At 43.3% G+C, this 19,165-nt stretch overlaps 1 protein-coding gene across 1 annotated transcript; it reads left to right on the top strand.

Annotated features, from left to right (window-relative positions):
- Window positions 1-1,982: 1,982 nt before the first annotated feature.
- SRGN (serglycin) lies at window positions 1,983-10,496 on the top strand. The gene is made up of 3 exons (XM_040436843.1): window positions 1,983-2,188; window positions 6,245-6,374; window positions 10,112-10,496. Exons 1-3 carry the CDS (start codon window positions 2,107-2,109, stop codon window positions 10,275-10,277), a joined length of 378 nt encoding a protein of 125 aa, XP_040292777.1. The 5' UTR covers window positions 1,983-2,106; the 3' UTR covers window positions 10,278-10,496.
- Window positions 10,497-19,165: the final 8,669 nt, after the last annotated feature.

Genomic DNA, 19,165 nt, shown 5'->3' with positions numbered 1-19,165 from the left:
GAGATCACACCTTTGCTGGTTACTAGACACTAGAAAACCTCAAAGCTCAGGCAAGAAGGTGGAACGACAGCCCAGATAAATAGGAAGGCTGATCAGTACCTTAGTCAGCAGCAGGACAGGGAGCAAGAGGGAAGGATTAACTCTAGCAATGCTCTAAAGAGGTTGTCCAGCCGTTAATATTGATGATCTATCCTCAGGATAGGTCATCAATATCAGATCAGCAGGAGTCTGGAAGTGCATGTGAATGGAACAAGTACTTGTAATTACACTACGCCGCTGCTCCACAGGAGACGAGGCGTAGTGCAAAGACCAGGAAGCAGAGCTCGCATGTAGTGCTGCCTCCTCATCTCCAGCTGCTTGGTGGGTTTGCCGGGTTACAGAACCCCTCCGATCTGATAGTGATAACCTATCCTGATGATAGATTGTCAATATTAATGGCAGGACAAGTTCATTGAGCACTAGTCCCAATATACACAGGGTGAGTGGAGCAACGACCACGCCTGTTTACCAAAGGAGAACAGTCATGGACTTGGGCCGCCAGACTAATAATATGGAAATCATAGAGGGGTGGTCCGGAGCTCCTTTACATTACATGGTTTACTATTCATTTGATTTGAATGGGACTGTGGTGTGAGTTTCTTCATTGTCAGTACTTGGTTTCTCAGCTGAGACCAAATCGGTCAGTTATAGTCAATGGCAGTGCAGAGGTAGCAGTCGCTACCGGGCCCAGGAGCCTGAGGGGGCCCAAAGACCCTTGTGCCGCATTTGAAGACACCAGTATTATAGAAAGTGCATGCTGTTCAAGTTATACCTCTGACTGGAGGGAAGGGGTTAGGTCAAGAATTTGGAATGGGGGGGGGGGGGGGGTGCCGTTTCAATTTCTGCCTCAGGCAGCACTAGGCTATGTGCTTCCCTTCCCCTGGCCACAAAGCTCTGAGGGAAAGGGGGCCCAAGCTGAACTCTTGCACCCGGGCCCATGAGCCTTTAGCTACGCCCCTGCTTTCAAGAGAAGCCTAGAGAAGCTATTGTAGCAAAGTACTTTGACTAGTGGCAGTCCTTCGGCCTGTCGGATATAGATGGCGCTCTGAGGTCCGACCTCAGAGATGGATATATATAGTTTAGATATGCCATAAATGTCTGTCATTGGAATAAAATGTTAACTACACTCAGTAGATGTAATGGTTATTGCTGTGTCCCTTACAGGTATATAAGAAAAATCTTTGCTTTTTCTAGTATATCAGATTGTTTTGCTAGGTACTTATTTAAAAAAAAAGTGATTGCATGCCATATTCTTGTACACTCATGCAAGGTCTTCACTCCATTATGGAAAATGAACCTGATGTTCCTGAGCTACAACCTCAGACAGAGACCTAACTATCACATCACATGGAGGTGATTTGCCTGGTCACATGACCCTCCATCAGCAGCCATCTTATGGACAGGACCTCCCTGTGGACAGCACAAAAAACTTGCCCAATAAGGGGGCATACCTTATGAAATACAGAAAATGGCTCAGAATATTAACAAAGGCGATTGTTGCAAGCGTCATATAGTCATCTGACACACATTGATGAACAGTGACAAGAAAGTGGACAACCCCTTTAAATAAGTTGAGGGATCAAGCTGTTAGTCTATTCACTACTGTCACCTTTACCGGTAATCACATTGTCAATGTGTTTTTTAAATCTTGCAGTGTGATGTAAGACAGAAATGTTCTAATCTCCACTTCTGAAAAGAAAATATTCTTTGTGCTCTTTTCTACAGTAAATTGGAACCATTTCATGGTTTGATCTACTTCAGCTTGTTTTACTTTATTTCACAACATTTCTCTTTCCAGAACTGAAACCACTAGAAGCAATCAAATACAAATATCTGCAAATGTCTAAATATTCCATGAGAACATGATGTCTCGTGTTTCTCTCTCACCACCTATTTCCGCAGAATTTGTCACCGTAAGTTCACTTGTGTTTTAACATTTGGGCAGGAAGCTATGACAAATTTGGGGTTGGTCTTAGTGGTTTTAGTCGGAAACCTTTAGTAGCTGGGGAACTATCTAGCTACTCGTATTCAGAGATCTCATCTTGAAGCTGTGAAGAATTCTTGACGATGATGGAACTTCTGTTTTTCAACAGCAAGAAAATGTTTCTCTCGTTCTGCGTTCTCCTCGTTGCTGGAAGCCTTGTACAAGGTAAACTATTTCATCACTTTTTCACTCCAGGAGTGTGGGTATTATATACAATGTACTGGAGGTAATGTAACGTTTATAGGTTAGGAATGATGAAATCTCTGACTGTATGTCATGTTTAACTGGGGATCTATAGCAGTTTATTGGTAAGAATGGGATAACTTACATTTTTTACCTTTTACAAAATTAAGAAGGCACAAAATGACCAAGGTAATAGTTTATTCTTGACATAAACAATGATTTTGCCAGAATCTTTGCCAAAACATTTCAGTAATCACACATGTTAATAGCCATTATGTCGATTTTGCCACCACCTTTACACATTTAAAATAACCTTATCAGGTCCAAGGGACAACATTGGAGAGAGCAGTATTTATTGTGTAATCTTCTTTTTCTAATTTCTATATAAAAATAATGATAATCTTTATTTATATAGCGCCAACATATTCCGCAGCGCTTTAAAATTGGGGCTTTTTATATCTGTTTGAAAAAAATTCCATGTATTTTATTCCAGTAAACAGAATGCAGAATGATATTGGAAAGCCAAAAAGAATGAGTAGAAGGAGGGCGAAATCCCATCCAATGCCGGGGCGGCTTTAGTGCAAAATATAGTCAATATGGCAACAGTTCTTTTTTTTTTTTTTCCTGGCTATAATCTTATCAATAATTCAATTTATTATGGTTTTTGGGATGGTCTTTTAAACCTCTAATAGCGCACATACATTATAGGAGGCTGCCCTGAGTTTGAAAAATACGGTATACTGGGGACATACACTTAGGGCTCTTTCACACGGGCGGATCCCGTGCGTGGAATCCGCTGCGTGAAAGAGTGCCAAGCCCCGTTCCGGACAGCAGAGACACAGAGCATTAAAGGGAACCTGTCACCTCCAAAAACCATCCCAAGCCGCCAGCAGTACCTGACAGTGGCCAGCAGCGTGTTTCCGACGATAATTTTCTTCCTGAAGGCAGATGCGGCTAAAGCTCAGAAAACGTTCTTTTATCCCCTGCCGGCGCGCTTCTCTAGTCATGCTTGAAGTCAAGGGGGCAGCAGCCTCCTTGGTTCAAGTCCAGATAACCACGCCCCCTTCCCTGCCCCTTTGCTGTGACTGACAGCCGGCAGTTCGGCTGGCTTTGCCGAATTCTCTGTATAAGCGCTGTCGGTCACAGCGAAGGGGCAGGGAAGGGGGCGCGGTTACCGTGACTTGAAGCAAGAAGACCGCTGCACAATCATGTTAATGCTCCGTGTCTCTGCTGTCGGGAGCAGGGCTTGGCACTCTTTCACGCAGCAGATTAAGCTACTTTCACACTTCATGGGGACTACCTCTTGAAGCTCATCAAGAGAATGCCAAGAGTGTGCAAAGCAGTAATCAAAGCAAAAGGTGGCTACTTTGAAGAACCTAGAATATGACATATTTTCAGTTGTTTCACACTTGTTTGTTATGTATATAATTCCACATGTGTTAATTCATAGTTTTGATGCCTTCAGTGTGAATCAGAAATTTTCATAGTCATGAAAATAAAGAAAACTCTTTGAATGAGAAGGTGTGTCCAAACTTTTGGTCTGTACTGTAGCTTCTAAGAAGTAAGATTAAAAGAATAGATAGCTGCATGCCAAATAAAGAGGTAACCAAATCCAGATACAGGGGTCTAGTCGCATGATGATGTCAGTGAGACAGGATGCTGCTTCAGTACATGACGCCAGACAAACAGGCAGGGGCCACACAAGGGCCAATCAGACATTCACGAGTGATACAGGATCATAAAACCAGGGAATCAGATCCCTAATCACACTAGACGCTAAAGGCCAGTCACTGCATAGGTAAATGGAATATACTCTTTGTAAAGATTGTACTTATATAAATGAGGACGTCATTGTTTGTAGCCCTGTGACAACAAAAAAAAAACTACAAACTAAGAAATATAAAAAATTCTGCAGCAGTGGTTAGAGGCTGTATCTATGGGGGCATCTCAACTCTCCCACAATGGCAGATGTCGGGAAAAATAATGATTGGCCTCTTTCTCTTCCTCCATTGAGGACATGAGCAGGCTTGTAGGTGAAGCATGCATGTTTATTGGGGAGTCCAGGAGAATATCTGTTGGTCAAGCAGCAGTTGAGCTCATATGAGCACCTAAAAGGGGTTCTCTAAGAATAATTTCAAATAGCTGCCAGCTACTTGTCCTAGAATGTGGGCAGGATTGGTTTTCTTCACTTGCAGAGCAGTCTAGGGGGTTACTGTACCTCACTACACTGCTCTACAATAGATGAGATGGTAATGATGTGATCCTGCCTATGATATGTCAGAATGGCTGAGCAGCCTGACAGGAAAACTCACCAATATGTAGTTTATGTAGAGATGAGCGAATCAGTTCTAACAAATCGATTCGTCTCATCAGCATCACTTCTTCACCTGGGAGGGTATGCTTCCGCAGGTGAAAAAAAGGGCCACCTGCCACTAGGTTGACAGGGCTGGACATGTAGCCCGGCCCTGACAATTTCCTGCCTGCGCCGCTGCTCTGAGTAGAAGTGCAGGGACAGAGGCTCTATTTTGACCTCGGAACTGCAGCGCCTGTGCAGGCATGAAATTGTCAGGGCCAAGCTACATGTCCGGCCCTGTCAATCTAGTGGCAGATGGGCGTTTTTTCACCTGCAGAAGTGCTGCTGATGAGACTAATCAATTTGTTAGAATTGATTCACTTATCTCTACATAAACGACATATTGGCGAGCTTTCCTGTCAGGCTGCTCAGCCATGATGGCATATAATAGGCAGGATCACATCAATACCATCTATTGTAAGCTGCTCTGCATGTGAGGGCAACCACTCCTGCTAATCTTCCAGGGCAGGTTGCTATTTGAAATAATTCTTGGAGAACCAATCTAAAGGGGACCTTCTGAGAATACCAGTTACCAGTTGGGGGGGGGGGGGGTGTACCTGCACAGTCTGATACTGGCAGCACTGATTGAATACTGTACATGCACACACCACCATCTGGTAACACCCATCTGGATTGCAAATTGTTAGTCTGGACTTGAAGAAGGGACCTCAGAGTCCGGAAAGCTTGCCTTCTAACATCAATTATTTTAGTTAGCCTTTAAAAGATATCAAATTCCAATCTTTTATATTGTTTCTCTTTTTGAGAGCATCAAGACTTCTCACTACTGGCACCAACACGGTACCAACCCCTTTTCTTTTGGTTTCATACAAAAATGCTGTATATAGAACACATATTAATTATACAATTAGGGGCTGTTCACATGGCAGGTTTTCCCTCAGAATTTTGGAGCGGAGTTGAAATTTTGCCGAAAACCCACCAGCGGCTGCTTCCCACTAATTTTGATTGTGGAGCCGTAGCTTAAAGCCGTGGCCGCCCTGAGAAGGAACATGTCCCATGAAATGAATAGGAGGCAGAAAGGATGCTTTCGGCAAAAATTTGCCGCAGCTGTCCACTCCACAATTCTAAGGTAAAACCATCTGTGTGAGCAGCACCTTAAAGGGGGTTTCCGGGAGTACAATATTAATGACTTATCCTTAGAATAAGTCATCAGTATGTGATTGGTGAGGGTTCTACTCCTGCCACCCCCTCCAGTTAGCTTTAGGAGAGGTCACGTGTTTCAGGGAACGCTGAAGCCTCTTCCTAGGCCAGTGACACCATGTGAAACAGTTACATGACCTATTTGCAGCTGAGTCCCATTCGAGTGAATGGGCCTAGGCTGCAATACCAAATACAGCCACTATGCAATGTACGGCGCTGTGCTCGTTAAGCTGTGAGGAAGCGACAGCACTCACCCGGAGCACAGCAACCTCTTCAAACAGCTGATTGGCGACGGAGCCAGGAGTCAGACCCCCAACTTTCAGATGTTGATAACCTCTCCTGTTGATAGGCCATGAATATTAAACTTCTGGAAAACCCCTTTAACAAAAGTGTATTTTATCTCACCCAAGTTACAATAGCACTCACAGAAAGAAACAGGGTGTAATAGATACACAGTCAAGACTTCATCCTGAACATTCCCAAGGGAAAATACTCTTAATGACATAGTCCTGTTGAATCTCCTCCAGGTTTCCCTACAAGGACAGAAGAATACCAAAGGATTCGTTGCACACCAGAAGATAATGACATAGGTTGTCTTCAAGAACAAGCAATTTTTGATCAAGCCCAAGAAAGTAATGTAATTGATCGCAGTCCAATGTAAGTGCCTTTGTAACTTTGTAAATATGGGACAGATTAATGAAAATGAACCACGAGTGCCTTAGACAAGTGTACGTGGTTAAACAGGAAGGGAGCGTGGCTTAGTTTGTGACACTCTGCGCCAAACGTGCGGCAACATGTTGCCACTACTTTTTAAGCTAAATAATAGATGGTGTAAAGGTAAAGTGTATGTAAACTTTTAGATAAACTTTACTAAATCATATTCTAAATATGATGTGAATCATTTTTGTAATGTACCTTAATAATTTAATATATATTTTTTTTTTTTACTTTTCCTTGTGAAATAGACACCTGAAATTCAGGCGCCTATCGTGGTTTGCAATCCGCACACTCGTACACCGCTGGTATTTCACTAGGGCTGGACAGGGAGGAGCACAGATCATTTCTCCTGCCTGTACAAGAGCTGCCCTCCTAAAGCCTGGCCTAGATGTGCTAGGTCAGGCTTTAGCAGAGCGGGCACACGCAGGAGGAACGATGTGCTGCTGACCGCTGCTAAAAGCTTGTACCTATGTGGAAAGGAGGGCATTGCTGACATGTCAGCAGTGTACGAGTGTACGGACTGCAGAACGTGAAAGGCACCGGAACTTCAGGTGCCTATTTTAGAAGGAAAAGTAAAAAAATAAAATGAAAGTATATTATAAAAATTATTTACATCACATTTAGGTTTTAATAAGGTTTATCTGAAAGTTTAGGTATACTTTAGGGTGCATTCACTGTATTTTGAGTCCGCGTCCGTTCCATATTATTTGAGGATTGCATGCGGACCCATTCATTTCTATGGGGCCACAATGTCATTCATGTGCTGTCAACATCTGTGAGGCCAATCCACAAATTAAAGGGGTTTTTCACGATTTTAATATTGATGGTCATCAATATCAGATCGGCGGGGTCCGACACCCTGGCTGATCAGCTGGTTGAAGAGAAGGCCGCGCTCTGTGTGAGCGCAGCCTTCCCTTTATTGTTTACCTGCTCGCCGTTGACATTGCAGTGGTGAGCAGGTGTAGTCACAAGCCGTCCCATTCACTTCTATGGGAGGGATCGTTCCTATACACTTGAATGTCGACGGCGCGCAGGTAAACAAAATAGGGAAGGCTGTGCTTGCACGGAGCGCAGCCCTCTCTTCAACCAGCTGATCAGCGGGGTTGCTGAGTGTCGGACCACCGCCGATCTGATAATTATGACCTATGCTGAGGATAGGTCATCAATATTAAAATCCCGGAAAACCCCTTTAAAGAATATTTCCTATTCTTGTCTATTTTGCAGACAAGAATAGGCATTTTTTCAGTGGGGCCCACGGGATGCACATGGGCCACATCTGTATTTTTCGGATCCGCAATTTGCGGACCACAGAACAGATACGGTCGTGTGAATGCAGCCTTAAACAAGTTTGTAAAGATGCACCAAATTCATTATCCCACATGAACCATGGCTGAGCTCTTTTACTGCCGTGTCTGACTTTTTTTTATAAATGTACTTTTGGGGTCATTTATCAAACTGGTGTAAAGTAGAACTGGCCTAGTTGCCCATAGCAACCGATCAGATTCCACCTTTCATTTTCCAAAGGAGCTGTCAAAAGTGAAAGGTCGGCTGTGATTTGTTACTATGGACAACTAAGCCAGTTCTACTTTACACCAGTTTGATTAATTACCCCATTTGTGTTTTCTCTCTGGAGTCCACAATGTAGTATATATTATATACTACAAGAAAATTTAGACTAGCACATTCATAGTCACAGGTGCACATCCATAGAGCTAGCATGCAGGAAGCAAACAAAAACAGATATGGCAGCACAACATTTCACATACAAACAATAAAACTGGGAAATAGGGATTATACTAAATTAAAGTGGTATTATACCTACTATAAATGAAAAAATAGAAGCTCTTTGCGCACATTTTTGATCAAACGTGTGTCGGGCCCATCTACCAGGCGTCAAGGTGGCTTCCGCAGACGGGTACCTAACACTAACAGAACTGCCTCTCCTGGGCTTAACCTAAGCCTACAATGTTCAGGGCGCTGTAGGAACCAGCTACATTTATACGCTGCTCAGAAGCCGGGTATGCTCGGTGGTAATACACTTCTAGAAGAGCAGTTATATAGATTACTATACTGAGGAGATAAGTGAGATGTGATGGAGGACAGTTAGATGAGGGAGATAAGTCAAGATAGTTTCTATGACAATGGGAAATTTACAGAGATAACTGTAAAGGCAGACAGTGCGTTGAAGGATATCAAGATGATATTAGAGAAGAGATATTTGAAGGCTATAAAAAAGGGAATATGAAGAACGTTGAAGGATGTGAATATGGCAGCTGTGGCATGGTTAGCCAGGTGTCACTGTGTAGTTCCAGCCTTAGAGTAATTTATATTCTTAAAGGGGACCTGACACCATGTAAATCGGTACATTATAGAGCAGGAGGAGCTGAGCATAGCTCTGTTGCGGTTCCCAGTGCAGTGTTCCTTTGCAAGGAAAAGGCCTAAGGGGCATCTTGGGATCAACGGAGGTCCAAGAGTTCAAACCCACACTGGTCATAGTTTTATTTCCAAGTAGTATGTAAAATTAAATACTTAAAGCGGACCTCACCTTTCAACAAACTTTGCATTAATCAATAGTACTGGGTGAACATGAGGAATAACACTGTTTCTGGCCACTATATGACTCGTATCTGGCATTTTGTTTAGCAGTTTTCCAGTTTAGCATGCTGAATGTCTAGTTTTTCAGCTCTCCCAGATCTAGTGGGTGGAGACTAGCTTCCATTCACTACACACAGAAAGTAGAGGATAATCTGCTTCCTAACCTTCCCTTACTCACCTAGAAGCAGCCCCTCACCTAGAAGCAGCCCCAAGATCATGGATGACATTACACAGTAGTACTGACCTGTATGGTTGTGGATAAAGCACTTGTCCTGAGATATAAACTTCTTATTTAGCTGCAGTCTCTTATGGAGTCCTGTCTCACCCAAGGTTTGCTTGTTCCTCCCCCATCCCCTCTCCATAGACTTGTATTGACATGTGTAATCTGAATCTTCAGTAAGCTTCTCTGTCCTGGAAGACTTCAAGAGAATTTTAAAATAGAAAAACATTTAGGAAGGGGATAGGTAAACAGCTGATAACAGGAAAACTAGACATTTTTCTCTGATTAGGTATATTACAAAGTTTCTTATGGTGGCTTGTACAATTGATTTATGCAAAGTTATTGACCATTTAAGCCACATTCAGACAAGCAATCTCCAAAATGTCCACACACACCGACGAAACATTTTTTACATATATTTGTTGTCCATGTGTGTTCCATTTTGGATGAGTCTTGAGGGAAAATCAGAGCTAAATGGCGTGCGCTGCAGTAATGGTGGTCCATGCAGAAAACTGCACATTTGAATTGGCTAATTGACTATAATGGGTCAGTGTTCAGTCCAGGTGATGTCCATTCTACACTCACTTGGATGTGAACATCAATCATCTGAATGAACCTCAAAAACATCAAACCTTAGTTAATGTTGGTCCCTTTCTGAAATGAATGAATGTTCAGTATTCTAACTGCAGTCAGAAACATCATATATTTGTAGTTACTTTGCCAAGCCATATTTTCAGTAAGAAACCAAAACTTTCCTTAGCGGGATTTCCCCTTCAAAACAACTTTTCACTACTTTTCAGTTACAGTGGTTAGAAGTAAACCACGGATGAAAGTCACGTGACTATTTCACAATTTATTTTAGATCCAAGAAGGTCCAGACCTATGTTCCATTTTCTGCAGAAGATCTTGGATCAGGAAACAGCCCTTTTTCTGGAGAAGACCCTGGGTCTGCAAGTGAATATGCTGAATATTCTAACGAGATAAAGAATTCCAAGCAACAGTTTTATGAGGAAAATCTTATTATTTAGCTGCAGATGAACATCCTACTTAAAGGCATATGGAATGGGAAGCTGGAAATCTTATTGGTTCCTACTTATAACTGCCTTCAGTTGTTTTCTTTAATGTCTGGTTTAAAACAATTTCAAACCTTTACAGTTGATTTTATCTTGTTACATTAAAATGTATGCTTGACTTCCGCTCTAGCCAACTTTGTGATGTGATTTCTGAAAATTAAAAAAAATATGCATGCAAAATTATTTTTAAAAAAAAGTAATACTTTAACTGTCAAAAGCAATCAAAATCGTGGAGGAACTCTATAGCACCCTCTACTGGAGATTTTACATGCTGCCGATAAGATACAATATGCAGAATTCTTAAAGGAAATGTGTCAACAAAAATGTTTCTGCCAGTTAAAACCAGATAGTAACCCATTTTTTTTCTAATTTCTATTTATTTTCTGATTGCAGATTTATTCATTCTACTTACTGAACATAAGGGGGCGGCCATCTTGCCTGAGCTGTTCTTAACAGCATTTACACAGCATTAATAAAATAGCTTTACGGCAGCCCCATGGGCCATAGACACAATGGTCTGAAGGTGACCTTATTGACTTCTAAGGGAGAGTTTTCTAGGCATGCTCTGTGACCTGTACAGAGGTCATTGTACAAGAAAAGAATAGATAAGCTCTGACAATCACCTATTGTGAATGGAGGATCCGGTCTTATCTATCATTCTAATCCTGCCTGTAATGATATTACCTCTGTGTATAGATAAGCAGATAACTGCATTAAAGTGACCTGTACAGACATAAAAAATTAAAAATGACATCACCAAAAATTCTTAAAAAATATGTTAAACATAAAAACGTGAATTAAACAATAGGTCATTTTCTGATGATACATTTCCTTTAACAGTCTAAAAGGGTGTATTCACATGTCCATGTCGGTTTGGCGGACTGCAAACTGCAGATCGGCAAAACACAGACACGGGCGGGAAAAATAGGAAGTCCTATCTTTTGCGGCACGGCCGCATGGTCCCGGAAGCACACAGATGGGCTTCGCGGCAGCATGAATGCTCCCTAAGGCAGGGCTTTTTGTAAATCATTACCTTCTAGTCAACAAGTCTACTCTGAGAGTGACGTCACGTATTGGCCCAGAGTAAGGTTACTGCGTCTTACAGGAGTTTTTGTTTTTTAACTGGCCAAGTAGTGATGTTATTGCAGATATATCAACTTTCTAATTAATTTTTACAAAAAATTCCCTTTAAGCAGTGGTCACTTACACTCATTGCTGGATTCTGTTAACCTAGTTACATAGTTGATAAGGTTGGAAAAAGACACAGGTCTATCAAGTTTAGTTTAGAAGGCTACAATGTTGATCCACAGAAAGGCAAAAACTAAGTGATGAATGCCAATTGCCCCATATTTTACTGACTACAAATATGGCAATCAGAGTCCACTTCTGGAATATCGTCCCATCTCCAGGAATCTAGTACCCATAACCTGCAACATCAGCCATCACAACCTTTTTTGGCACAGAGTCTCCCTGCTCTTACAGTAAAGAACCCCTGTCCATGTTGATGAAACCTTCTTTCCTCTAGACAGCAGAGGTCCTCTTGTTGGTTTCAGACTGAAGATCATCAGCAAGATCTCTGTACTGTCACCGTACATCGTTCACATGGCCCTGTTGAATGTGGCTGAACTGCAATACCAAGCACAGCCACTATACGATGTAGGACACCGGTAGGCTGCCACTCATACCAGAGCTCTGGTGAGTGCCGCAGCTTCCTGAAACAGCTGATTGGTGGGGAAGCCAGGACTCGGACCCCCAACTGAGGATAGATCATCAATATTATCTCCCGGATAACCCCTTTAATAGGTTTAAAGAGAAATAACTTTTTTTTTTAAACTCCGCAAAAAAATAAAAAAAATAAAGAAAACCTCGCTGCTCTTATTTCAACGCTTTGTGGGTCCCACAAGCAGACAACCCCTTTATGATATCTCTAAGATGCCCTCATATAGAGGACCTTGGGTTCCTCTAGAACATACCCGTGTGATCTATTACAGCATAAATTACACATATGGCCTCCTTTTACAGATGGTGGGAGTGTTACTGGCCGTCTGTGCAGTGGGAAGGAATACTCAGAATGGGGGCGGCCGTGTGGCTGCATTTATTTTTATGCACAATTTTTGGGCTGTGTCAGCAGTAACTTTGCAGTTTCAGGATTTTTTCCTGAATGTACATTTTAATGCATTTGCATTATTGGGCTTTAATTCTATGCGTGGTATGATATTACATCAGTAAGTAAACTTGGCCGGAGGATAGAAAAAGGAAACTATCATTAGAACTTTCACTGGTTTACAATTTTGTGCCACCTAGGATCTCAGTGTCTGTGTGCCAGATGCTGTAAAAAATGTATTATCGTTCCTGAGGGCAAGTCTATACTGCCATGGTGTTACAATATATACAGTATGTGCCTACCGCTCCTTCTATCCATTACAACCTTTATGAAACCCCCCAACCATGTTTTCCCCTTTCATTCTCACCATTGCTTTGATATAATTTTACAACGGCTAAGAATACTGTAAAAAGCATATTCTCGGGTAAATATATTCCCTCTGAGGGGCCCGGCACATGGGGGGGGGGGGAGCTGTTGTATGATGTTGGATAACCCCTTTAATATTGATAACCTATCCTCAGGATAGGTCATCAATATCAGATTGGCGGGGTCCGACACCCGGCACCTCCGGCGGCCAGCTGTATGGGGAGGCGGCACGCACATTTGTTTTTCATGTCCATCAAAAATAAAAAATACTGCTTTCGTTTCTTTTCCTTCTTCCGTGAAAAACTGAACGCCCATGTCATGTCTTTTTTTTGTGTGTGGACCCATTGACATGAATGTACGAGTCTAGCACAAGAATCTAGCCAACGTAGTGCAAGCTGTCATTTTCTCTGCATAGACCAAAAGAAAACTGTACATGTGAATTGGCCATTGTGCCGTCCGTTTTACACTTGAAGAGTGTATGGATGGGAACATCACTTGTTTGACTGAGGCTACTTTTACACTCGCTTACATGAAATGATTGAAATCATATAAATTATGAGGAATTGAAACAAAAAGGAGGAGATCTGTCAAAGCTAACTGCCCATTAGCAGAAAACCATTCATTTTTCAGAGGCCACCAAAGCAGAAACCTGGTAATTATTTTGCTTTTCTTTTGCACCAACACCTGCCCTTATTAAAAGTTATTTCACTTTGAACAACCCCTTCCAGATTGGGAACTTAAAGAGGACCTCGAAAAAAACTAACTAAACCTGGTATCAGGGGGAACAGTAGGTGGAGCCAACACAAGTAGGCAGGGTCAGCAATGCAGCAGCCATAACCATAATAGTGGTAAGGCCAATGCAGAAATAAAATAGGATGACCCTTTAAGACAATAGAACAGAGCTTCCCAAATTTTATGCGTAGGTCTATAGTCAAATATGGAGCACCATCATTTTATATACAGCCCTATAGTGATACGTGGAGCCCAGTCATTACATATATAGTCCTATAATCAGCTGTTATAGGCAATGGAAGAATCCAGCCGGAAATGGAGAATTATGCTAAAACCAATGGCCGTAGATACGTCGGCTCCTCCAGAGTGCTGCTCTCTGCAGTGGCACCTTGTATTTGCTAATAAGAGGAACTGTGCTGTTAGCAAACATGGGGGTGGGGAGTAGTTCCAAGGGTCATAAAAAAGAGTAGAAGAGAAAACAAAGCCTCCTCCCTTCTATTTGCCTGGAAAACCTGCCACCAAAATGGCGGAGCCATCATCAATGGATGATATCGGTATATAGCGGTATATGTTCTGCCTCAGCAAACACAATGAATTCCCTGATTCACCAGCCATGATTCAGAATGAAAAGAGGAAACAACATACTGTGGGCAGAACACACTCTAAAATCCTGCACTGATGAATAGTTGGATGTCACAGCTTTAACTCTCGAAACATTCCAGTTGTAAGCTAAAAAAAAGTACATAAGTCAGCAACTACATGGGATGTTTATTTGCTGCCTTGTTACCTAATTGCTTTTTAGCCAGTTTTATTAGGGCATAGTAACATAGTATATAAGGCCGAAAAAAGACATTTGTCCATCCAGTTCGGCCTGTTATCCTGCAAGTTGATCCAGAGGAAGGCAAAAAAAAACTGTGAGGTAGAAGCCAATTTTCCCACTTAAGGGGGAAAGAATTCCTTCCCGACTCCAATCAGAATAACTCCCTGGATCAACGACCCCTCTCTAGTAGCTATAGCCTGTAATATTATTACGCTCCAGAAATACATCCAGGCCCCTCTTGAATTCCTTTATTGTACTCACCATCACCACCTCCTCAGGCAGAGAGTTCCATAGTCTCACTGCTCTTACCGTAAAGAATCCTCTTCTATGTTTGTGTACAAACCTTCTTTCCTCCAGACGCAGAGGATGTCCCCTCGTCACAGTCACCGTCCTGGGGATAAATAGATTATGGGATAGATCTCTGTACTGACCCCTGATATATTTATACATAGTAATTAGCAGGGCTTTTTTTCTGGCGGAACGGCGTTCCGCCCCCTTTTAACATCGCAGCCTGCCATGCTCCAGCATCGCAGGCTGCGATGTATCAGCGGGGAGGGATTGGGAGGAGGAGCTGGGGGCCGGTACGTTCATTGTGCTCCGGCCCCCAGCTCCAGTACAGTTATAAAATGTGTAATTCAATTAATAATGATTCATGCTGCCCCCTCTGTAGTATAACATTCAATATATCCTACTCACAGGGCTACTGTTATATCGTAATGCAGGCCGGCCGGGCAGACGAGCGGCAGAGTGACTGACGTCACGTGCCTGCGCCGCCTGCTTCATTCATAAAGTAGGCCGGGCAGGCACGTGACGTCAGTCAGTCACTCTGCCGCTCGTCTGCCCGACCGGCCTGCATTACGATATAACAGCAGCCCTGTGAGTAGGATATATTGAATGTTATCCACCTCCGGACCGCCTAACGCAGGATCGCGTTCCGGAGGTGGCAGCCCTGCGCACAGTCACGCATATACGCGTCATCTCGCGAGACGCGAGATTTCCTGTGAACGCGCGCACACAGGCGCGCGCGCTCACAGGAACGGAAGGTAAGAGAGTTGATCTCCAGCCTGCCAGCGGCGATCGTTCGCTGGCAGGCTGGAGATGTGTTTTTTTTAACCCCTAACAGGTATATTAGACGCTGTTTTTATAACAGCGTCTAATATACCTGCTACCTGGTCCTCTGGTGGTCCCCTTTGTTTGGATCGACCACCAGAGGACACAGGTAGCTCAGTAAAGTAGCACCAAGCACCACTACACTACACTACACCCCCCCCCCGTCACTTATTAACCCCTTATTAGCCCCTGATCACCCCTAATCACCCCTGATCACCCCATATAGACTCCCTGATCACCCCCCTGTCATTGATTACCCCCCTGTCATTGATCAACCCCCTGTAAAGCTCCATTCAGACGTCCGCATGATTTTTACGGATCCACTGATAGATGGATCGGATCCGCAAAACGCATCCGGACGTCTGAATGAAGCCTTACAGGGGCGTGATCAATGACTGTGGTGATCACCCCATATAGACTCCCTGATCACCCCCCTGTCATTGATTACCCCCCTGTCATTGATTACCCCCCTGTAAAGCTCCATTCAGACGTCCGCATGATTTTTACGGATCCACTGATAGATGGATCGGATCCGCAAAACGCATCCGGACGTCTGAATGAAGCCTTACAGGGGCATGATCAATGACTGTGGTGATCACCCCATATAGACTCCCTGATCACCCCCCTGTAAAGCTCCATTCAGATGTCCGCATGATTTTTACGGATGCACTGATACATGGATCGGATCCGCAAAACGCATCAGGTCGTCTGAATGAAGCCTTACAGGGGCATGATCAATGACTGTGGTGATCACCCCCCTGTCATTGATTACCCCCCTGTAAAGCTCCATTCAGATGTCCGCATGATTTTTACGGATGCACTGATAGATGGATCGGATCCGCAAAACGCATCCGGACGTCTGAATGAAGCCTTACAGGGGCATGATCAATGACTGTGGTGATCACCCCATATAGACTCCCTGATCACCCCCCTGTCATTGATTACCCCCCTGTCATTGATTACCCCCCTGTAAAGCTCCATTCAGACGTCCGCATGATTTTTACGGATGCACTGATAGATGGATCGGATCCGCAAAACGCATCCGGACGTCTGAATGAAGCCTTACAGGGGCGTGATCAATGACTGTGGTGATCACCCCATATAGACTCCCTGATCACCCCCCTGTCATTGATTACCCCCCTGTAAAGCTCCATTCAGACGTCCGCATGATTTTTACGGATGCACTGATAGATGGATCGGATCCGCAAAACGCATCCGGACGTCTGAATGAAGCCTTACAGGGGCGTGATCAATGACTGTGGTGATCACCCCATATAGACTCCCTGATCACCCCCCTGTCATTGATTACCCCCCTGTAAAGCTCCATTCAGACGTCCGCATGATTTTTACGGATGCACTGATAGATGGATCGGATCCGCAAAACGCATCCGGACGTCTGAATGAAGCCTTACAGGGGCGTGATCAATGACTGTGGTGATCACCCCATATAGACTCCCTGATCACCCCCCTGTCATTGATTACCCCCCTGTCATTGATTACCCCCCTGTAAAGCTCCATTCAGATGTCCGCATGATTTTTACGGATGCACTGATAGATGGATCGGATCCGCAAAACGCATCCGGACGTCTGAATGAAGCCTTACACGGGCGTGATCAATGACTGTGGTTATCACCCCATATAGACTCCCTGATCACCCCCCTGTCATTGATCACCCCCCTGTCATTGATCACCCCCCTGTCATTGATCAACCCCCCTGTCATTGATCAACCCCCCTGTCATTGATCACCCCTCTGTAAGGCTCCATTCAGATATTTTTTTGGCCCAAGTTAGCGGAATTTTTTTTTTTTTTTTCTTACAAAGTCTCATATTCCACTAACTTGTGTCAAAAAATAAAATCTCACATGAACTCACCATACCCCTCACGGAATCCAAATGCGTAAAATTTTTTAGACATTTATATTCCAGACTTCTTCTCACGCTTTAGGGCCCCTAGAATGCCAGGGCAGTATAAATACCCCACATGTGACCCCATTTCGGAAAGAAGACACCCCCAGGTATTCCGTGAGGGGCATATTGAGTCCATGAAAGATTGAAATTTTTGTCCCAAGTTAGCGGAACGGGAGACTTTGTGAGAAAAAAATAAAAAATATCAATTTCCGCTAACTTGTGCCAAAAAAAAAAAATTTCTATGAACTCGCCATGCCCCTCATTGAATACCTTGGGGTGTCTTCTTTCCAAAATGGGGTCACATGTGGGGTATTTATACTGCCCTGGCATTCTAGGGGCCCCAAAGCGTGAGAAGAAGTCTGGTATCCAAATGTCTAAAAATGCCCTCCTAAAAGGAATTTGGGCACCTTTGCCCACCTAGGCTGCAAAAAAGTGTCACACATGTGGTATCTCCGTATTCAGGAGACGTTGGGGAATGTGTTTTGGGGTGTCATTTTACATATACCCATGCTGGGTGAGAGAAATATCTTGGTCAAATGCCAACTTTGTATAAAAAAATGGGAAAAGTTGTCTTTTGCCAAGATATTTCTCTCACCCAGCATGGGTATATGTAAAATGACACCCCAAAACACATTCCCCAACTTCTCCTGAATACGGCGATACCACATGTGTGACACTTTTTTGCAGCCTAGGTGGGCAAAGGGGCCCATATTCCAAAGAGCACCTTTAGGATTTCACAGGTCATTTACCTACTTACCACACATTAGGGCCCCTGGAAAATGCCAGGGCAGTATAACTACCCCACAAGTGACCCCATTTTGGAAAGAAGACACCCCAAGGTATTCCGTGAGGGGCATGGCGAGTTCCTAGAATTTTTTATTTTTTGTCACAAGTTAGTGGAAAATGCTTATTTTTTTTTTTTTTTTTTTTTTCATACAAAGTCTCATATTCCACTAACTTGTGACAAAAAATAAAAAGTTCCATGAACTCACTATGCCCATCAGCGAATACCTTGGGGTCTCTTCTTTCCAAAATGGGGTCACTTGTGGGGTAGTTATACTGCCCTGGCATTCTAGGGGCCCAAATGTGTGGTAAGGAGTTTGAAATCAAATTCAAACCCAAATGTGTGGTAAGGAGTTTGAAATCAAATTCTGTAAAAAATGACCTTTGAAATCCGAAAGGTGCTCTTTTGAATATGGGCCCCTTTGCCCACCTAGGCTGCAAAAAAGTGTCACACATCTGGTATCTCCGTAATCGGGAGAAGTTGGGGAATGTGTTTTGGGGTGTCATTTTACATATACCCATGCTGGGTGAGAGAAATATCTTGGCAAAAGACAACTTTTCCCATTTTTTTATACAAAGTTGGCATTTGACCAAGATATTTATCTCACCCAGCATGGGTATATGTAAAAAGACACCCCAAAACACATTCCTCAACTTCTCCTGAGTACGGAGATACCAGATGTGTGACACTTTTTTGCAGCCTAGGGGGGCAAAGGGGCCCACATTCCAAAGAGCACCTTTCGGATTTCACAGGTCATTTACCTACTTACCACACATTTGGGCCCCTAGAATGCCAGGGCAGTATAACTACCCCACAAGTGACCCCATTTTGGAAAGAAGAGACCCCAAGGTATTCGCTGATGGGCATAGTGAGTTCATGGAAGTTTTTATTTTTTGTCACAAGTTTGTGGAATATGAGACTTTGTATGAAAAAAAAAAAAAAAAAAAAAAAATCATCATTTTCCACTAACTTGTGACAAAAAATAAAAAATTCTAGGAACTCGCCATGCCCCTCACGGA

Source organism: Bufo bufo, chromosome 6, assembly GCF_905171765.1.
Source record: "Bufo bufo chromosome 6, aBufBuf1.1, whole genome shotgun sequence".
NCBI lineage: Eukaryota > Metazoa > Chordata > Amphibia > Anura > Bufonidae > Bufo > Bufo bufo.
Note: the sequence above shows the minus strand (reverse complement) of the source record. Positions and strands in the feature narration are given on the sequence as shown.

Coding starts and splice junctions, on each gene's coding strand:
- SRGN (XM_040436843.1), top strand. CDS start 2,107: ATGATGGAACTTCTGTTTTTCAACAGCAAGAAAATGTTTCTCTCGTTC. Junction 2,189..6,244: donor TGCTGGAAGCCTTGTACAAG/GTAAACTATTTC, acceptor AATCTCCTCCAG/GTTTCCCTACAAGGACAGAA. Junction 6,375..10,111: donor GTAATTGATCGCAGTCCAAT/GTAAGTGCCTTT, acceptor AATTTATTTTAG/ATCCAAGAAGGTCCAGACCT.